Source organism: Podarcis pityusensis, assembly GCF_964106645.2.
Source record: "Podarcis pityusensis genome assembly, chromosome: 17".
NCBI classification, from domain to species: domain Eukaryota; kingdom Metazoa; phylum Chordata; class Lepidosauria; order Squamata; family Lacertidae; genus Podarcis; species Podarcis pityusensis.
This window is the reverse complement of record NC_138042.1, coordinates 961805-980218: the sequence shown is the minus strand read 5'-3', so window position 1 is coordinate 980218 and position 18414 is coordinate 961805. Positions and strand designations below refer to the sequence as shown.

At 46.3% G+C, this 18414-nt stretch overlaps 1 protein-coding gene and 1 long non-coding RNA gene across 6 annotated transcripts in view; one reads left to right on the top strand and one right to left on the bottom strand.

Moving 5' to 3' along the window:
• Nucleotides 1-18414, top strand: part of LOC308467101 — a 175658-nt gene that overhangs the window by 16520 nt on the left and 140724 nt on the right. The gene's annotated exons all lie outside the window — the stretch shown is intronic.
• Nucleotides 1-18414, bottom strand: part of CDK16 (cyclin dependent kinase 16) — a 60772-nt gene that overhangs the window by 26724 nt on the left and 15634 nt on the right. For 4 of the 5 annotated variants that reach the window (XM_080988470.1, XM_080988471.1, XM_080988469.1 and 1 more), the window contains exon 2: nt 870-1009. In XM_080988470.1, coding sequence (XP_080844596.1) covers nt 870-987 — 118 coding nt within the window. In that variant the 5' untranslated portion in view covers nt 988-1009. Of the gene's footprint in view, nt 1-869; nt 1010-18414 lie in introns of those variants that run through there. The other variant, XM_080988473.1, reaches the window with a different exon arrangement.

Here is an 18414-nt window from a genome sequence, read left to right as displayed (position 1 = left end):
TCTTCTTACAATAAGGGTGTTTTTTAAGAAGTTAGAACTTTGAACCAGAAATTCACTGAAAAGTACAATGAACCTATGAAGGCAAAAAGACAGGGACTGAGGAACCACCAGGAGACACCAGTGCCTGTATGATGTATGCACTGAATTAAGTACACTTACGGTTTTTCTTTATTAAGCAGTTTAAAAACTTTTCCAAATAAATAAAAGTATTAAGCAAAAAGGTCCCAGCACCTGACCACTGAAATCCTCAGCCTGAACAAACTGCAAACAATCTTCCCTGTGTCCGACTCCGCCCCCCCCCCGCTCCTACTCTCTGAAACATTAAGGGCTAGAAACTTGCTCTTTTAGCAATACTTCAAGTTGGAGGGTTCCATAGTAGGCAGCAGACTCTGAGCAAGACGTGGCCCTCCTTAGTGCGTTCCTGGGCATGTGAGAGCATCGGGGGAGCTCCCCCGCCACATGCACTGTTCTCCGCTGCTGGCAATCATAGAATCATAGAATCATAGAGTTGGAAGAGACCACAAGGGCCATCGAGTCCAACCCCCTGCCAAGCAGGAAACACCATCAGAGCACTCCTGACATATGGTTGTCAAGCCTCTGCTTAAAGACCTCCAAAGAAGGAGACTCCACCACACTCCTTGGCAGCAAATTCCACTGTCGAACAGCTCTTACTGCCAGGAAGTTCTTCCTAATGTTTAGGTGGAATCTTCTTTCTTGTAGTTTGGATCCATTGCTCCGTGTCCGCTTCTCTGGAGCAGCAGAAAACAACCTTTCTCCCTCCTCTATGTGACATCCTTTTATATATTTGAACATGGCTACCATATCACCCCTTAACCTCCTCTTCTCCAGGCTAAATCGAGAGCACTCACCATTATCGCTGCTGTTGTTCTCCTCTAGGTTGATGGGCTCATTGAGGTTTTTCTCTGCTGTCCGGCTCCCACGCAGCGTCATGGACAGCTGCCGCTTGATCTTCTTCATCCGATCCATGGTGGGGAAACGGCTGAAGTCACTGCACGTGGCAACAAGGAAACAGGGGGTTAACCCACAAGGTGAGCATGTGAGCAACTCCCACTTGATAGGGAATGGGGACGGGGAAATGCCAGTCCACAGGGCGAGATACAAATCCTAACCCCAATCCACTCTTAATGTAGGATAAGCCAGATGTAGCAAAATGTACGCATATACAGTATACTTCATTATGAATCACCCTGTATTTATCATTTTAATTCTGCTTCTTTGCCTACAAGGTGGCCCATAAAATATTTCAATGCTAAAAAAACACCCACTTAAAAGTCTGCATATATGCAGTCAATAACACACGTGGGTGGGGGGCTAATCCAGGGACACAAGAGTGCACTGTGGATCCTGAATACTTCAAGGGGAGGGGACTCCTGGGTCCTTTGAAGAGCCATCTCACGTGCTACTCATATTCAAAATGCATCTGCTTCTTAAACTGTATTTTTAGGCATGTAAAATATTTATGTCTCGAGTTGTGTACTATGGTGACTACAGTGAAAGAACTAAAAGTAAAAAAGTCTCTGGAAGTATGTGGGGAAGGAATTTTACAAAGTTAAGAAAACTATCGATCAGATGCCTGGAAAAATAAAGAAAAGGTCCGCACATGTTTCTGGAATGCAGGTAAGGAGGGGGAAGTTTCCACAGCTGTGGTCCCCCCCCCCCCCGGAGAATGCCCAACTGCAGGACCCTTAACAGCACAATCCTAACCGCCTCTACAAAGAAATAAGCTCTATTGAATTCAATGGGATTTACTGCCAGGTAAAATAGGTTAGGATTGCAGCATAATCTGGGAGCAAAGAAGCACCTGGAAATGGATATATTTATGAAAGGCAGCTTTTGCCCTTTAATTTGCCGTTTCAGTTGCGTAGCTGAAAACCCAGTCTGTCACTCAATTTCTCCCAAGCTTTTCTTTCAAACAAGGTTGCAAAGAAAGCTGATAAGAGGTTCCTCAAGAAGATTAGTAACTGCATGAAGGACAGCTTGCCCAGCACCACACTGCTCCAGCTGCTAAGTCCGAGTCCGGCCACTTGCGCTCAAGCTCAGGATTCCCAACACTTTCAGGCAGGGGACATTTCCAGCCCCATTTGGAGAGGCTGGGGGTTGAGCTATGGCCCTCTCACAGAAGCAGTGGGGATACGAATACTACGTGCTCTCTGTTCATGTAGAGCTTGAGGAGGCCTAAGAGAACGGAATGTGCAGCCTCAAACACTCCCCAGAATCCTCTGCAACATACAGGGGCTCCATAGCAGATTTGGGGTCCCAGACTGACAAAAGGAAAAGGAAAGTGTTCCCCCCAAAAAAGAGAAAATGTGAAACCCACTGCTCTGAGGCATCGAAAATTCCCAAGGCTGCACATATTCACATTTGAGGAGCTTACTCTAGATTTGGGGGGAAATGAGACACAGGGGGAGAGAGAGGGGTGACCCAAACCCTTCCTTTTGTAGAAGGATGGGTTTTATTTTATGCTTATCATCATATTTGGAGCTGGGAAGAAATTTTGCCCCAGGGCCAATTGGTTAGCGACACCATTAAGCATAATTCATTCCAAGTGCATAATTTGGAGGGTGTGTGTCCATGCTGATCACACACACAAAGAGCCGGCCATAAGAAAGAAGAGAAGGAAAATGATTTCACTGGAGGCTTGAACCAGCCTCGTTTGGTCACAAGCTGTATTTTTGGGTATTCTTGCTTTCATCTGCCTCTTGAGCCTTTCCGTAATGAATGGTGGGGTTAAATATAGCCCCAGGAGCCGGAGAGTGTGCGAGGAAACCGCCCAGTCTGGGTATTCAGTTGACAGATGGAATCCAAAGGCAGCTTAAGAAAAAGACCGGTGATGGTCTGCTTGGGGTCAGGTTCTTCAACTGTAACACACACGGTCACAACTGAGATAGGTGCAAGTCAGAGGCTCACCAGCAGCTGTGACAATTTCAACCAACCCCGCAGCACTGGGAAGTCTTGGATCCAGACTGCAGTTATTCTGAATGACCAGAACTATTATGAGACGCCAGCAGTGTGTGAAACTCCCCTTGGTCTGGGCACATTTTGCTACTAGGAATTTCATTAGCGAGAGCAGTTTCTGAGCTCTGGACACAGTACTGTGCCTAACATTTCAGATTAAAACTGCAGAGTGGAAGGAAAGGAGGACCTTTTTCTGCCTTCCCACTTCCGGCCACTCTCTGAAGACTGGAGAAGAGACCCTCTTAAGAATATCAGGGGGGTGGGCAGGGGAAGGACCAGACCATGTGAAAAATGAACATAAGTTTTTGGCTGCAGTTCATTCATTTTCAGCTTTGTATTCTTGTTCTAAAAAGTGTGCCTAGACATTCTGTTGTTGCGCCCATAATATCAATTTAAGGTGCTGTTATGAGAACTATAAGGTCTAAGATATAAAATAAATGTTCATAAATGTACAAGGCAAACACACACATAAATATATAAACCACATGTCTGAAACAGTACAGGAAAATAGTCCTGAAACCATTTTGACTCTCCCAAATTGACCTCAAATGTTTATCTGCAAAGAGGAAGGAAATGGGAAAACCTCCCCATTGTCTCTTTGCTCACAAATCCTGTCTTAAGGGCGTATTTGTGTATGAAATGGGTGAGCCTGTGACCTGGATTCAGGAACTGAGTATTTACACAAAAGAATGGCCAGACTGCCCAGGTAATGCAATCAGTGACCATTATCAGGTACCCTGGCAAACAGGATTTCTGTTGTAGACCGCCTCCTCTGCTGTTGACCGCCTCCTTCTGTGACGTATGTATGATGTTTTGGGGGGTGGTCTTGGGCTACATGGTGGGCAATTTCAAAATCTATATAAGGGCTTGCACACCAATCTTCTGGGTTCCTCCTCCCTCCTGCTTGGGGGTCTGAGCACCCTATTGCAACAGTTTAATAAAGATCAGGCTTACTTGTCGCTTTGCTTCTCAATATTCTCTGGCTGGCCTTTGTTATTTTCTCCTACCGATAGAGAACCTACATAAGGACTCTCTACGGGCTCTTGGGAGCAGTTTTTTTTTATAACAGTGCCATTTAGCTCCAAGCTTCCATATCTCAGTTTCTAACACTGGACAATGGCCGTCATTAAGGACATGGTTCATTCACTAGGGACTCAAATTGCTACTGTCAATATCAATAAAAGAAACCACATGCACTTACTGTCCTTGCAACAGCAGATGTTGGCAACCTGGCTGTGAGCCTCCCCCAGTCCAAAACAGACCATTATTCAGCTACAGTGGTACCTCTGGATGCGAACGGGATCTGTTCCGGAGCCCTGTTCGCATCCTGAGTAGAATGTAGGACACGACTGGGCATCTGCACAGGTCACGTTTCGCCACTTCCGCACATGCGCGTGATGTCATTTTGAGCGTCTGTGCATGCGCAAGCAGCAAAACCCGGAAGTAACGCGCTCCGTTACTTCCGGGTCGCCGCGGGGCACAACCCAAAAATGCTTAACCCGAAGCTACTTCAACCCAAGGTATGACTGTATTGCGGTTAGTGAGGAATTCAACAGCCTTGTAGTTGTTAAAGGTAAAGGGACCCCTGACTGTTAGGTCCAGTCACGGACGACTCTGGGGTTCTGGCGCTCATCTCGCCTTATTGGCCGAGGGAGCCGGCGTACAGCTTCCGGGTCATGTGCCCAGCACGACTAAGCCACTTCTGGTGAACCAGAGCAGCGAACAGAAATGCCGTTTACCTTCCTGCTGGAGCGGTACCTTGACGTGCTTTTGAACTGCTAGGTGGGCAGGAGCAGGGACCGAGCAACGAGAGCTCACCCCGTCGTGGGGAGTCGAACCGCCAACCTTCTGCTTGGCAAGCCCTAGGCTCTGTGGTTTAACCCACAGCGCCACAAAAAAATGAGAGGGGCTGCATTCAATATAGTGCTAAGAAGATGGTGAGAAACATAATATTCTCCCTCTCTTCTTCCCCTGCCCCATCTGTTCTGGAGGTCCCCTCAACCTTCCAGAGCAGGTTTGGGTATGGTACAGGGCATGCACAGATGGAGGGAGAGAATCCTCTTCTGCCAGAGAAAAATGGTAGTTGAATAGTGCCCATGGTTTATTAACTGCACTCCAGCCCATGTTGTTTACTGACTGTAAAAGAGAGGCCTGCTTTTACTCCTTAAACTGCAGTCTGATGAGCAGACATCAGCAGGTGAAAGTTTTGGCAGCAAGGAGATAAACATCAGCACCTATTCCAGCCTGTTGTGAAAGACATAGCTCCAAATGGTTGCAAAGACTAACTTAGGACATCAGAGGCAACGTCTGACATTCTCTGGCACAGGACCTCTCAAGGTCCTAGTGCTGGTTGTGCCGCTGGGGCTGATGGAGCAGAGGGCCTTGGGCATCACATCATGTGTGTGTGTGTGTGTGTGTGTGTGTGCGCGCGCGCACTAGGGGGATGTTCCCAGCACTGGGAGTTCATTTGCCACCTTGGTGTGGGGTCAACATGTGGTCACAAGCAGAGTTCGCGACTGGTGGCCAATGGCACAATTTCCAGGGATGCTGGGGGTATACCTGACAGCTTTACCCTGTTTTTTGCATTGTCTACTTCCAGACTGAGCCTCCATGGCTATGGTGTATGCTCCACTGGCAAAGCAAAAAAAAATGGCCCACTTCCAGGATGTTTCCCCCTACAAATAAGAAGATTGTCTTCTTATGAGCACCAAATTTAGCGTTTCTATTTTGTGCAGAAATATCCTGACACTTTTGCTTTTCCATAGAGTTAGCCCCAAGTGTCTCTCATATATACCACCAATAACTGTTAGGCCCTTCACAAGCATTAAAAATGCAGTCTAAAAAGCAATGTACAATAAAGCAAGAATGGGAAGAATACAATGCTATGCAGGCAAAAGTCAACAAGTACAAAAGAGAGACAAACTCAAGTTGGAATACAAGGGAAGTGAGAAACAAGTTGGTCTTGGAATATCCATGGTTCCCTCTCTGTTCCTCTTTGGCTTTCTGTCAAATGGCTGTTCATAGTGGTATTTAGCATATTTCTGACTACTAAAACTTGCTGGAAACTTTTCCATTCCATCAGGCTTATGCAGGAAACTAAGAACAGACCTTTCACAACACTGATTTCTGATTTTTTATGTACAATTGTTGTAAGCTGCTCTAGTTTTCTTAATGAATAAGCTGTATATAAATACTTTTGATAAATAAATCCTTCTGCCTTTCTGCTGAGTAGACACACACACACACACACACACACACAAAAACACTGCTAACAATATAAACATCTTATTTATTTTAAATACTTATGTTCTGCCTTTTAGGACAAAGGTCTCACAAGGCAGCTTAACAAAATAGACACTAAAAGAAATGCAAAGAAATGCAATGCAATGTGTGCGTCCTTCCACGGCTGTGTTTTTGATGCTGATCAAGACAAAAGCATGGCTTTTTTGTTCTGAAACCTTAGCAATGTACTGCCCTCCTCTGAGTATAATTTGAATGGATTGATTGAATTTCAAGGACAGAAGCTATGGATATTGTCCAGCCTTCGAGACAAATGGCACAAACATTATATGTGTACTGTGGTCGATTACATTTTTCCAACCTCTAACCTTTATTGTTGTTAGCCGCCCTTAGCCCGGCTTTGGCTGGGGAGGGCGGGATATAAATAAAAATTATTATTATTATTATTATTAATGGGTATCCTTGACGTTTAAAATGATGGCAGTGAGGCTGGCAGAACACGATGGAACCTTGAAACCAGGATCAGCACTCATTCCCTCCCTCTACTGGCAACACACCTTCCACCAGAGGCTGAGGGTATGAAGGGCTGGTGGTATCTGCTGTGTCTTAACCCCCCCCCCCACTAAGCCCCCCCCCCCCCGGGCTCCCTCTCTGCCAGGCCGGCACGGCCGAGCCAGCGCGATGTGACAAGCTGGGCGCCCAGGGCCATGAAGGAGGCAGCAAGCGGGGGATGCAGGCTGGTCTGTCACTCTGCGTTAAACAGGACTGGGACAGGGGGTGGGGGAGCCCCCGTGGCCCCCCGTGGCAATCCTAGGAAGCGGAGAGCAATGCGCCTCGAGAGCACGCGCCTCGTGCAGAGTCAGCGCGTCGCAGAACGAAGCTCAGTACTGTCTGCAATTGGACTCCAACTCCCATCAGCCCCAGCCAGGAGGGACAATGGTCAAGGGGGTGGGAGTCGGAGTCCAACCAACATCCAAAGGTCACAGCTTTGCCACCCCTGGTCTGCAGTGCCTGGCAGTGGCTCTCCTGGATCACAGGCGGGGGGCTTTCACAGCCCCTACCAGGAAATGAATGGGATTGACGGGATTCTCTGCCACTGAGTTCTGGCCCTTCCCCAACAGTGGCTGCAATCCTAGGCCCTGCTGAAATCAATAGGACTTACTTCTGAGTTGCCTTGGTGAGGACTGTGCTGTCAGACAAATGAGCCTGGCTACGTTAGGGTCCCCTTCTGCCCCACATCAGACAGCGTTCAATAAGGCCCCACCCCCATCTCCCCACTTCTTCACCAGTCCTAACCCGTACATTCCTGTGCTGGGATGCCTACCCCTGATCTATAAGGTGCCTTGCAAGGGGGCTGCTAGGAGCAGGCATCTGGCACAGACATTCGCATCCGGATCATCTAAATTATTTTACCTTACCATATATTATTTTTTCTGGCTTTATGCCCCATTGTAGTGCTATCTGGGGTATCTGCTCTTCCAGTTGTACTGCCATCAAGCCACACAAACTCTTCCACTCTCTTAAAATGTTTCCTCCTAGTCTCCCTGTCTCTCATAAGATCTCCCCTTGCTGCAGTCTTTTGGTTTTTTGAAAAAGAAACAGATCTCCTTCAGCACTCACTTGCAGCAAGGCTGTCCTTCATCTAGGGGTCGGCAGAGTTCAAGCTGGTGGGATCTGCTTCTACACCCCAAAGACTCAAATTTCCACCAAGAGGAGCCAAATGCCAAACAATGGCTTAGGGCAGACATACACTTCGAACTCAGGAAGAGAGCAATTCTGAAGGCACCTTGGCCCGGTAATTTGTTTTCACGATCAGAAACAGAAAAATCTGCTCCTGGTTCCCCCTGAACTTTTATTATTTTCAGCAGCCTTTTGCAGCGGGGAGGATGTTGATATTACTAGAGTTAGACAAATTGCCCAAAGATCCACCAGGAGACCCTGATTGTCAGGGATCGGTTGGCAGAGAAGGGGGGAGAGACCGGAATGCACAGAGAGCCACCTCCTTTGATGAGCACCTGCACTTGAGGGAGAGGAGGAGGGGCTGTCAGGAAACACAGAAAATGAGATCCAAAGGCTGGTATAGCAGAGAAAGGAACAGCCTCTGATGCTTAGGTTTTCACGTAAGGAGAGGAGGAAAGGGGGGGGGGGCTCAGGGAGTTTCTCTGCTGGAAGGGGAACAGGCGCAAGCCACTTCCGGCAACTGATAGCGACTGAGGCAAACATGCTTTTAAGAGCTCTGTACTGTGCATAGTTTGGGACTTAATAAATCTTGTAAAGACTGGCTGGAATCGCGGGCTGTTATCTCGGCAAGCACCCACATATCATCCTGACACTGATCAACCTTCCACCCACATGGAATATGAAACTACTGTGCTAGCACCCTCACAGCAGCACAAAGGTTAAAAATGCACATACAGCTCCAAGCCTGGGAAGCCTATAGAAAACAGCATTTCCATAATTTCAGCTTTCTTTTCATTAAAAGCAAGCTTCTAGCCCTCTTGCTTGCACACACAAAACCAGAGAACTTTTAGGCAAAATTTTCAGAGTCCTGTGAACAAAGCATTTCAGAACTGGACAAGGCTGGATCTGGCCTAGGGCAACCTGGGTTCAAATTCCTGTTCAGCCACAGAACTCTTGGGGTTTTTCTTGTGAAGACAGTATTATTTTATTATTTATTATTATTTAGTGAATTTATATACCGTCCTATACCCGAAGGTCTCAAGGTGGTTCACAGAAAACATCAACATAAAAATCGCAATATATATAATCAAAATAAAAACAACAACCCAATAACATCCCCCCCCCAAAAAAGTCACATTTTAGAAGGGCATAGTATATGTGCTTGCAAGTGCTAGAAAGCCAGGCTGGGATACAAATGTAATGAATAAATTATACTATGAACTGGCTAAGTTTATAAACAGGACAATTATTTAGTAATGAAATAATTGTCTGACTCTACTTATGAACCAAGACAGTTTAAAGAAGGGCAAATAACCTTGTTGCAAACGACTCTACTCCTCAAATCACACATGGACATGAATCCCAAACATGATTCAGCAGGACTACTCCTTGTGGGCAAAGAAGGCTGCATCATGGCAGAACAGCGGGAAAGAGTGCGGCTCTGGAGCATGTGGAAAAGGCATCTTGGGAGCCACAGGTGAGCCAGGCGGCTCTCACTCTTGCTCCAGCTCCAGTCTTTGCTGTGGGGCCCAGGTAACCAACCAGATGCGCTCTGGGTGCTGCTGGATTACAGCATCTGGAGGACACGGGAGGGCATCTGAACTTGAGACCTGCTTCTGGCTGATTCCCACTGGGGTCAGTCCACATCTAGCATTGATACATCACTCCATACAGCCTGACCAAATCAGAAGAGCACATGGGCAGTGCAACTAAGGACAAATGTTTCCAATATTTAGCTTCCCCAAACACTTGGGATTCTCCAATTGCTCTGTCATGCAACAACTTTAGGCTGGTACCTAGAAATGTTTTTGCTTCCCTGACACCCTAATTCAACACGGAGAAAAAGGAAAACTTCAAAATGCACACAAAAACATTCCAAGATGTTCTGCATCTGCAGTGCAGGCATGGGTCATGCTGGTTCCACCACCCCACCCCACTTGAGCAGACGCTCCCAGCCCTGGCCCAGTAAACGTCCTATTTATACCTAATCTTCTCTAAGCTGGGCCCGAGAAATCAGCAGCCGGTAGCTACACATGAGGCCAAATATATCCTTGGGGTTGCAGTGCTTCCTTCCACCGTCCACACTCCAGGCACTGACTCTCATTAAGAGAAAAGTATGGGAAGTCCTCTCCCCAGATCAGAGAATCCCTTCCCTCTGTTATCCAACTACCAGGTCTGGTCTCCTGCCCGTCTTCTGATAAGCAGCCTTGACCCTTTGATGGAGAGACTTTAGTCTAAAGGAGTTAAACAGGGACAGGACTTGTCTGCCAGAGTGTGCCCTCAGCTGTGTCTGCATCCTCCAGGAATCTGAAGTTCTGCTTCTAGTTTGGAGAGTGAAATAGCAGCATCCAAATGGTTAGGGTTGGCACCCCATGGTGGTAAAATTAAATTCCACACAATGAAAGAACCAAAACTGGTAAAAAAAATAAATTCCTTCATTTCAACAGATTTTGCAGATATACAAATCTAATTAATGCCTTGCTGAATCAAAGCAAGGTCTGTCTAATTCAGCAATCTGTCCTGAACAAGATCATCCAGATGCAAGATAAGGCACAAAGGTTATGACTGCCCCCTCGACTACGTCTCAATATCTGCTGCTCAGCAATATACTGCCTTCTACAGAGGTTCAATTTCACTATCACAGCTGATCCTTTGCTATGAATTTGACTAATCTATTTTTTAAAGCCATCTGTGACTGAATTTAGATATGCAGCACAACATAGTTAGACAGCCAGTACGGAAATCCATTTTTGAATACTCCCCTACGTGGAGAAATGGCCCTTTAGTTCTACTGCCAACAATTTCATCCTGTCAGGCAGATAAGGGCCTAATATTTTTTTTAAGTCATCACTCCACGGCCTTGCAGTTTAGTCCTGATGCCACCCTGGGATGCTTCTCAGGAGGAAGCTGCATGCAAGCGTTAAAAGTTTGCAGTACAGTATCTGTGAAATCCTTGGGGGGGGGGGGGGGCTTTGCTCAGCATTGCTGGGCCTGTGGAAGACCATTAAGGGGGATGCATGGAAAAGACTGCTCAGTTTCTTTCTGCTGAGAGATATATTCATTTCATTTCATTTTCTCCTTATGTTTATATCCCACGGAACCAATTCTGTGCTGCTGAATGGTAGGGGATGAGCAATGGCAGACATTTATTTAAATTGCTAGTTTGTCCCCATTGTGTTTTGAGCAGGTCTGCTGCCTCGGATTAGACATGTAGAAGGTTTTTGACTACCAGCATTGAGTAGCTAGTAGAAAGTCCTGCTCCACTCTGTAAAATTCATTTTGTTTTTTTCACTTGCCACGAGCAACAAGCAACAATCCAGGTCACTGAAGTTCCAAACCCCTGAAAATATTGTTTGGCTTCCTTTCTGGCTTCTGAGATTTCAGCAGGAATTGACCACACATTTTGGAGCAGGACTGCGGCTGGAAACTTGAGGGTTTTTTAAAAAAAAATGAAAGCTGACATTTGCAGGGAGCCAAACCTTCTGCCTTTACTGTGCATGCCCTTCTCTGCTCTCTGAGAAACTGCAACATCTACACAGGACTTCCCATGCATTTCTCCCTGCCTGTCAGAGAACCGCTGCTTACCAAATGTTCCTCAAAATCTTTCTAAAATAGCAGCTTCCAAATAAAGCACACAGAAGAAGGCTGTTGACGCAAATATGGGCAGCACCATCAGCCAAAAGGGCTGACTCATGAAGGAGGCCAAGAGAAGAGAAGGCTGCCTTGAGCTGGAGGCTCCGCATCCTCATGTTATCATCAAAGGTAAGAAGGCTCAGGCTTGCTCTACATATGGTCCCCACACACCCCAATATGTCTCAGAACAATCCCCATATGGTCTCCCTTATTAGAAATCCCCTTCCAGGTTTTGTTAATGGAAAGTTAGTTCCTCATCAAGGGCAGGACTTCCACTTGCGCAGCCGGCCTCCCTCCTCCCCCCTTCAACATGGGGTTCCTGGGGCTGGGAGACCACTCAGAACAGGGCACAAGGGGGTCCTTCCATCTGGCAAGCAGAAATGCCTAAACAGACAGAATGGTAGGAAGAGCAGGACGTTGAATTCCACCCAGGCTCACTTTCGTGTTGTAGACGTCAAGTTACTAGGAGAGCCAACTTATTGTCCTGAACAGCAAGTTCCTAACTTACCTTTGAGCACATTTGTCTCACCTGACGCTGACTACTTTGTACATATGACCTCCATATGATACACAGTAGAGCAGAGGGGCAGGCAAGGAGAAAATCAAAAACCCAAGCGTGAATCAGCTGCAACAGGGGGCCACTGGTTCTATCTCCCTTTTGCAGCTTGCTCTGCTTTCAATAAGTTCCAGAAGAGCTGAGAGATGCTGCCCTGAAAGAGTTTACAGAGTGCAAGTCAGCCTTCCCCAACTTGGTGCTCTTTCGCTGTTGCTGCTGGTTGGCAACTCCCATCAGCACCAAGAATCAGGGATGACAGGGCAGTAGGACCACACATGGAGGCCGCCATATATTGGCTACACCTGTTGGACACTGCCCTGCAGCTGGATGGGGAAGAGTGACACAGAAATGTATAAATAAGTGCTGTACAGAGAGGGGGCAGAAGGCAAATTCTACAGCCAGGCAAAGGAACTGGGGATGTTCAGCTCAAATGCCCAGTGGGGGGAAACACGGTGGCATTTCTTATGTATTTAAAAGGTAAGTTTTGTTTTGTTTTTCTGGGGGTGAAGTATGAGATTCAGAGCAAGGCAGAAAGGCTCGTGCTTAGATATATTCAAGATTAAACGGAAAAAGAAGCTCCAGCTGTGCATTGTACGAGCGTGGGCTTTTTATACAGCATAACTTCAACAGTGTTTTCAAAAGAGGTCAGTCCTAAGTTTCCTTATGAATGGGATTTGTATCTTTTGCATGAGTAAATATAGAATGCCATGCACACACCTATTTAATTCTTTAGAGCACCATCGCTCAGTGTGTAGAATGAGTGATACGGTCACAGACTTAAATACTCCTGATGAACCATCACACAAGGTTTGAAACACAAGGTGGAGGGAACTGTCCTCTGCCACCCCTCCCTAAATGGCACTTCTGGCGTCAAAAAGGAGGACAAGTCATTCCTACTGTTCGCTGGCAAAAGGACAGAAAAAATAGTTTACACTTCACAAACTGCAAGGCTGCATCCCTAGACTGAAAACTGGGGGAGCTCGCTCCTTGCTTGCGGAGCAGCTCTCTTTAGTGGGCAGAGCTGCCAAGGAAGGTTCCAGAACTGCCCCGCTTGGAGTTATTCAGGAGAAGGTTGGACAAGCTTCTGCCAGGGTTGCTTTAAACAGAGAACAACCTGACAAGAGAAAGCAGGTTGATTTCTCTTTTCCCCAGGAGCCTGAAACAAGGCCAAATCTTCAGAGGCACAGTTGGACATCAAGGTCCATCTTCCACTACCAGGGAAAATGAGCACCAACTGGCAGCCTTAGGCATTGTTTAGCAGAGGAAATGCTTGCCTCTGTGTGCCCTGACTGCAATCATCAGTTTCAGAAACCACAAACCAGTCTTTGGCAGCTTGGTGAGGCCATGGGGAGAACAGTCTGATGTAGAATTTGAATTACCGTATTTTTCGCTCTATAAGACGCACCAGACCACAAGACGCACCTAGTATTTGGAGGAGGAAAACAAGAAAAAAAATATTCTGAATCTCAGAAGCCAGAACAGCAAGAAGGATCGCTGCGCAGTGAAAGCAGCAATCCTTCTTGCTGTTCTGGCTTCTGTGATAGCTGCGCAGCCTGCATTCGCTCCATAAGACGCACACACAATTCCCCTTACTTTTTAGGAGGGAAAAAGTGAGTCTTATGGAGCAAAAAATACGGTATGCACTCCCTACCTACTTCCCCATTTTTTCCATCAGACAGAACACTGTGATTGGGACAAATTAACCAGGATCAGCACAGTCTTAGCATAGTACTATATTTCAGTAATTTATCACTACAGAAACCATTTCATTCTTGGAATAATAATAATATTTAAAGGCTCAGAAACCTAGAGGTGAAATAAAGGTAAAAGATATCGATAGGCAACAGGAGCTGCATCGCACCTTACAGCAGACACCGCCAATGGCTACGCCACTTTTTCCTCCCGCTATGTGCACAGGGGGGAAGTACCATTAGTCCCAGCTCCCTGCCACACACTTCTGTGATTCAGATGCAGTGAAAATCACCTCAGGGGACCTACTGGCACATGGAAAGCCTTTTACCAGAGCACCCACTTCTTCTGCAATGCGTGAAGCGGACCTTTGGAGTGTGGGAGTGAGCAGGGTAAATGAAAACCAATTCTTTCATTTAAAAAAAAAGCTGTGATATGCATTACTTTTAAAAAATAGCCTGGTTTTAAAATGAAATCGGAATACAAACATGTTAAAGTCTACACCTACAGTTTTTTACAGCTGGATTGTAATCATCCATCAAAGACACTGTGTTCCCACAATACATGGAGAGGGGTAGCTAATGCCACTGGGCTCAAACTAACACAATGAATGTCAAAAGGGACCAATGTCAGGTTCTGCACTTAGGCAGGAAGAACCAGATGCACAAATATAGGATAGGGGACATCTGGCTTACTAGCAGTACATGTGAATCTAGGGGTATCTAGGTGAATCTAGGTGAATCTAGCAGTACATGTAGATCTAGGGGTCTTGGCGGACCACAAGCTTAACACGAGTCAGCTGTGTGATACAGCAACAAAAAAAGGTAATGCCTGCATCAACATAAGTCTAGTGTTCAGATCAAGGGAAGTAATACCTTCTGCCTTGGTCAGATCACATATGGAGCCAAGTGTCCAGTTCTGGGCTCCACAGTTTAAGAAGGACAGGCTGGAACATGTGCAGAGGAGGGCTACCAAGATGTTCAAGGATCTAAAAACTAAGCCTTATGAGGAGTGCTTGAAGGAGCTGGGTACGTTTAGCCTGGAACAGAGGAGACTGAAGACTACAGCCATATTCCAATATCTCAAGGGCTGTTACATGGAGCATGCTTCTTTTCTCCTGTTCTGGAGGGTGTGACTTGAGCCAATGGCTTCAAGTTATAAGGCGGTTCAGACTAAACATTAGGAAGAACAGTAAGAGTCGTTTGACAGTGGATTCCCATGAGAGGTGGTGGACTCTCCTTCCCTGGAGGTTCTTAAGCAGAGGTGGGATGGAGGCTTTGGCTGAGATTCCTGCATTGCAGGCGGTTGGACTCAATGACTTTCAGGGTCCCTTCCAGCTCTATAATTATATGAATGTAAAAAATAATAAAGCACGAGGAAAAACATCTGAGCCTAAGCATTTTTAGTGACACAGTAAGTCATGCACTGTGTTTATTTACCATGGGTGACATTTCCTGGATCTCGGCATTCATGATGAATTGCCAGATCCTGAGTCAGTAGGAGCAAAGGTGGTGTTGGTAACCTAACAGATACCTGTATTGGGTGACTTCATTGAATCAGTCCAGCCTGGAAGCAAGGGGTCCATAAGACCGAGGTAGTGTGTGGAATAAAAAAACTTCCTCCCCAGAAAAAGCTCAGTTGTTGCAAATGGAAACAGTATTGCCAACATGATATGGAATTTTGTGACAAGGATAAAGGACGCTTACGGAGATTGGCTGAGGTGCCCTAATATCTCAGACAAATAGGGCCCCCTGCCAGATCAGACCAAAGGTCGGCAGCATCTGATTTACCCCAGTGGCCAACCCAACTCCTCCGGGAAGCCTGCAAGAAGCATGAAGGCAAAATCCAATGGTTGTTCCTTCGGAACTGGCGTTGTGCTATTCTGCCCCAGAACCTGGGGGTGGGATAAGGCGTCCCCTTGAATCCACCTAATCCCCTTTTAAAGCCATCACGACATCATGTGGCAGCAAATTCCACATCTTAATTATGTATATTGTACTGAGTAAAAACAGATTTTACTTTGTCTCTCTTGAATCTCTTGCCCAAATTTCATTGGAGGACCCCAAGTGCTAGTATTTGGAGAGATGGAGAAAATGTCTTTTTCCATACAATACACAATGTTATAAACCTCCACACGTACTTCCTTACTCACCCTTTTTCTTATCTAAAAAGCCCCAAATGGTTTAGCACACTCATTTTGTTTTCTGCATCTCTTCCAGGTGTGCAATATCCTTTAGAATGCTACAAGCCGGGAAACAGAACTGTATACAGGATTCCAAGAGTGGCTGCAACATGGATTTGCATGGGGACATTACCGAAGTGGGAGTTTGATTTTCTGCCCCTTTACTAATCACCTCTAGCATGGAATTTGCCTTTTTCACAGCTGCTGCAGACTGGGCTGACATTTCCAAGTGTCTCTGGCTGCCATCTTCTGAGTTTCTCAAATCCTAGAGAGAGGTATAGAATCATAGAATCATAGAGTGGGAAGAGACCACAAGCCTGGAGAAGAGGAGGTTAAGGGGTGATATGATAGCCATGTTCAAATATATAAAAGGATGTCACATAGAGGAGGGAGAAAGGTTGTTTTCTGCTGCTCCAGAGAAGCCGACACGGAGCAATGGATCCAAACTACAAGAAAGAAGATTCCACCTAAACATTAGGAAGAACTTCCTGACAGCAAGAGCTGTTCGACAGTGGAATTTGCTGCCAAGGAGTGTGGTGGAGTCTCCTTCTTTGGAGGTCTTTAAGCAGAGGCTTGACAACCATATGTCAGGAGTGCTCTGACGGTGTTTCCTGCTTGGCAGGGGGTTGGACTCGATGGCCCTTGTGGTCTCTTCCAACTCTATGATTCTATGATTCTTTGATTCTATGAGAACCATGCAGCCATGATCTGGCTTATTAGGGCACACAATTCTCAAGCCCCTTTTGAGTTTATTTTGATCAAAAAAAGCATATATCCCACTACAAAAATCAAGACTTAAAAATCATATTGTAAAATCACAGTAACATTTTTCTTAAAATATTGGAGTCTTCAGACTGATGCAAATGTGTTGCTGTTGCATCATAAACATAATGTGATTTTGCTGCACTGCTGTGGGTACAGCAATTTCACCCTGGTTTTGATAAAGCTGCTACAGACCAAGCCTGGACAAAGACTCAGAGTGTGAAGCCTGGACAGAGGAAGAGAAAGAACTCTCAGTCCTTCCCACAGCCACCCCCAAGGTTAGCTACTTAAAAGAGGTGCTGGGCCTCAAACCAGCCTGAAGATGATGCTCTCGGACTTGGGAGCATGGCTATGTTGCTGTGGCACTCTGCACACGCTTGGTTTGACACTCTATTTATTACTTCAAATGGTGTATGGGGATTGAACCATGATGGCTCTGCAAGCAGGTCTGAGCCAGAGTCCTTTCCCCCAACCCCAGTGCGCAATGCAAGCGCTGAGAGGAATTTGCTTCCTTCACACCCATTCCTTTGAACCACGAAAGAAAGTTGAGCCAGCCAAGAACCAAATTCACTTAGTTGCTAGAGCCACGAACGCCTTTTCTGTACTTTTTATGTATAGGACCCAGGTTCCCATTAGTCAAGGCTGCATCCTTTCATATTCAGGCATACATGGATTTGTCACTGCTGTCCCCTCCCAGTTTGGCCCTTCAGGGACCTCCAGCTCAGGCAAAACCCCTCAGCTGAAGCACAGAAACCACAGCACCCCCCCCCCAAGCAGCAAGCCAGGTCTTCTCATAGTCTTCTAACTAAAAGCTAGGACGGCTGAGAGGGCAGAGGTAGTAAATGCACTTACTGGCAGGGCTGATGGACAAGCAAGGGTGAATCCCCAGGAATTCCCTGGCTGCCAGTAAAGGGCCCCCCTCCAGCCCCCACCCTTGCCTTAAAGGAGCAGTCGCAAGGAGGAAAAGAATCCTGCTGCAATGAGAGGTTCCATGCGGCACGCAAAGGACGGTACTCATCCTTCTATTAATATGCGTGGGAATAACTTGGCCAGCTAAGAGGCAGAGATGGAGCCCTGCAGAGTCCCAGGGCACACAGCCCAACGTTGGCTGGACACTGGGGTGAACGGCTGTGTGCAGAAGAGAAGGCGAGGAGCCCTAGCCTCTCCACCCGGGACCAAGCCCATTTAAAGGCCCTGTGGTTCTGTCAGGGGCACGGCTAGTGATGTTAAATTCTCGAGAATAATCATGGGTAAACTTGTTCAGATGGCAACCAAAAACTGTACAGATACTTTTATTCAATGGGGCAAAGAATTCGCATTCTTTGATTTTTTGCACCAAACTTGAAATTGAAAATTCAGTGTGAATGACTCACATTAATCACTAAGCCTGCCACTAACCATATATTTACCATCAACTTTGAATTCTAATTATGTTGTGTATGTATGAAATGTAGCTTTTAAAATAAAAGGAATATAAAACACAAGACACACTAAACAACTGAAGATGATTGACAGTGTGGATGGGATCATGGGAGTGGGAGGAGTCTAAAAAACGCTTTCTTATTGGTCAGCAGGTCAGCACTGTTGACATATAGGGAAACTTTTTGTTTAGTAAAGGAACCACAGTGAAAATATATAAGCCTACTTGTCACTTGCAAGTATCAAAGTCCTCCTGCCCAGGAGGACTCCCCTGCTG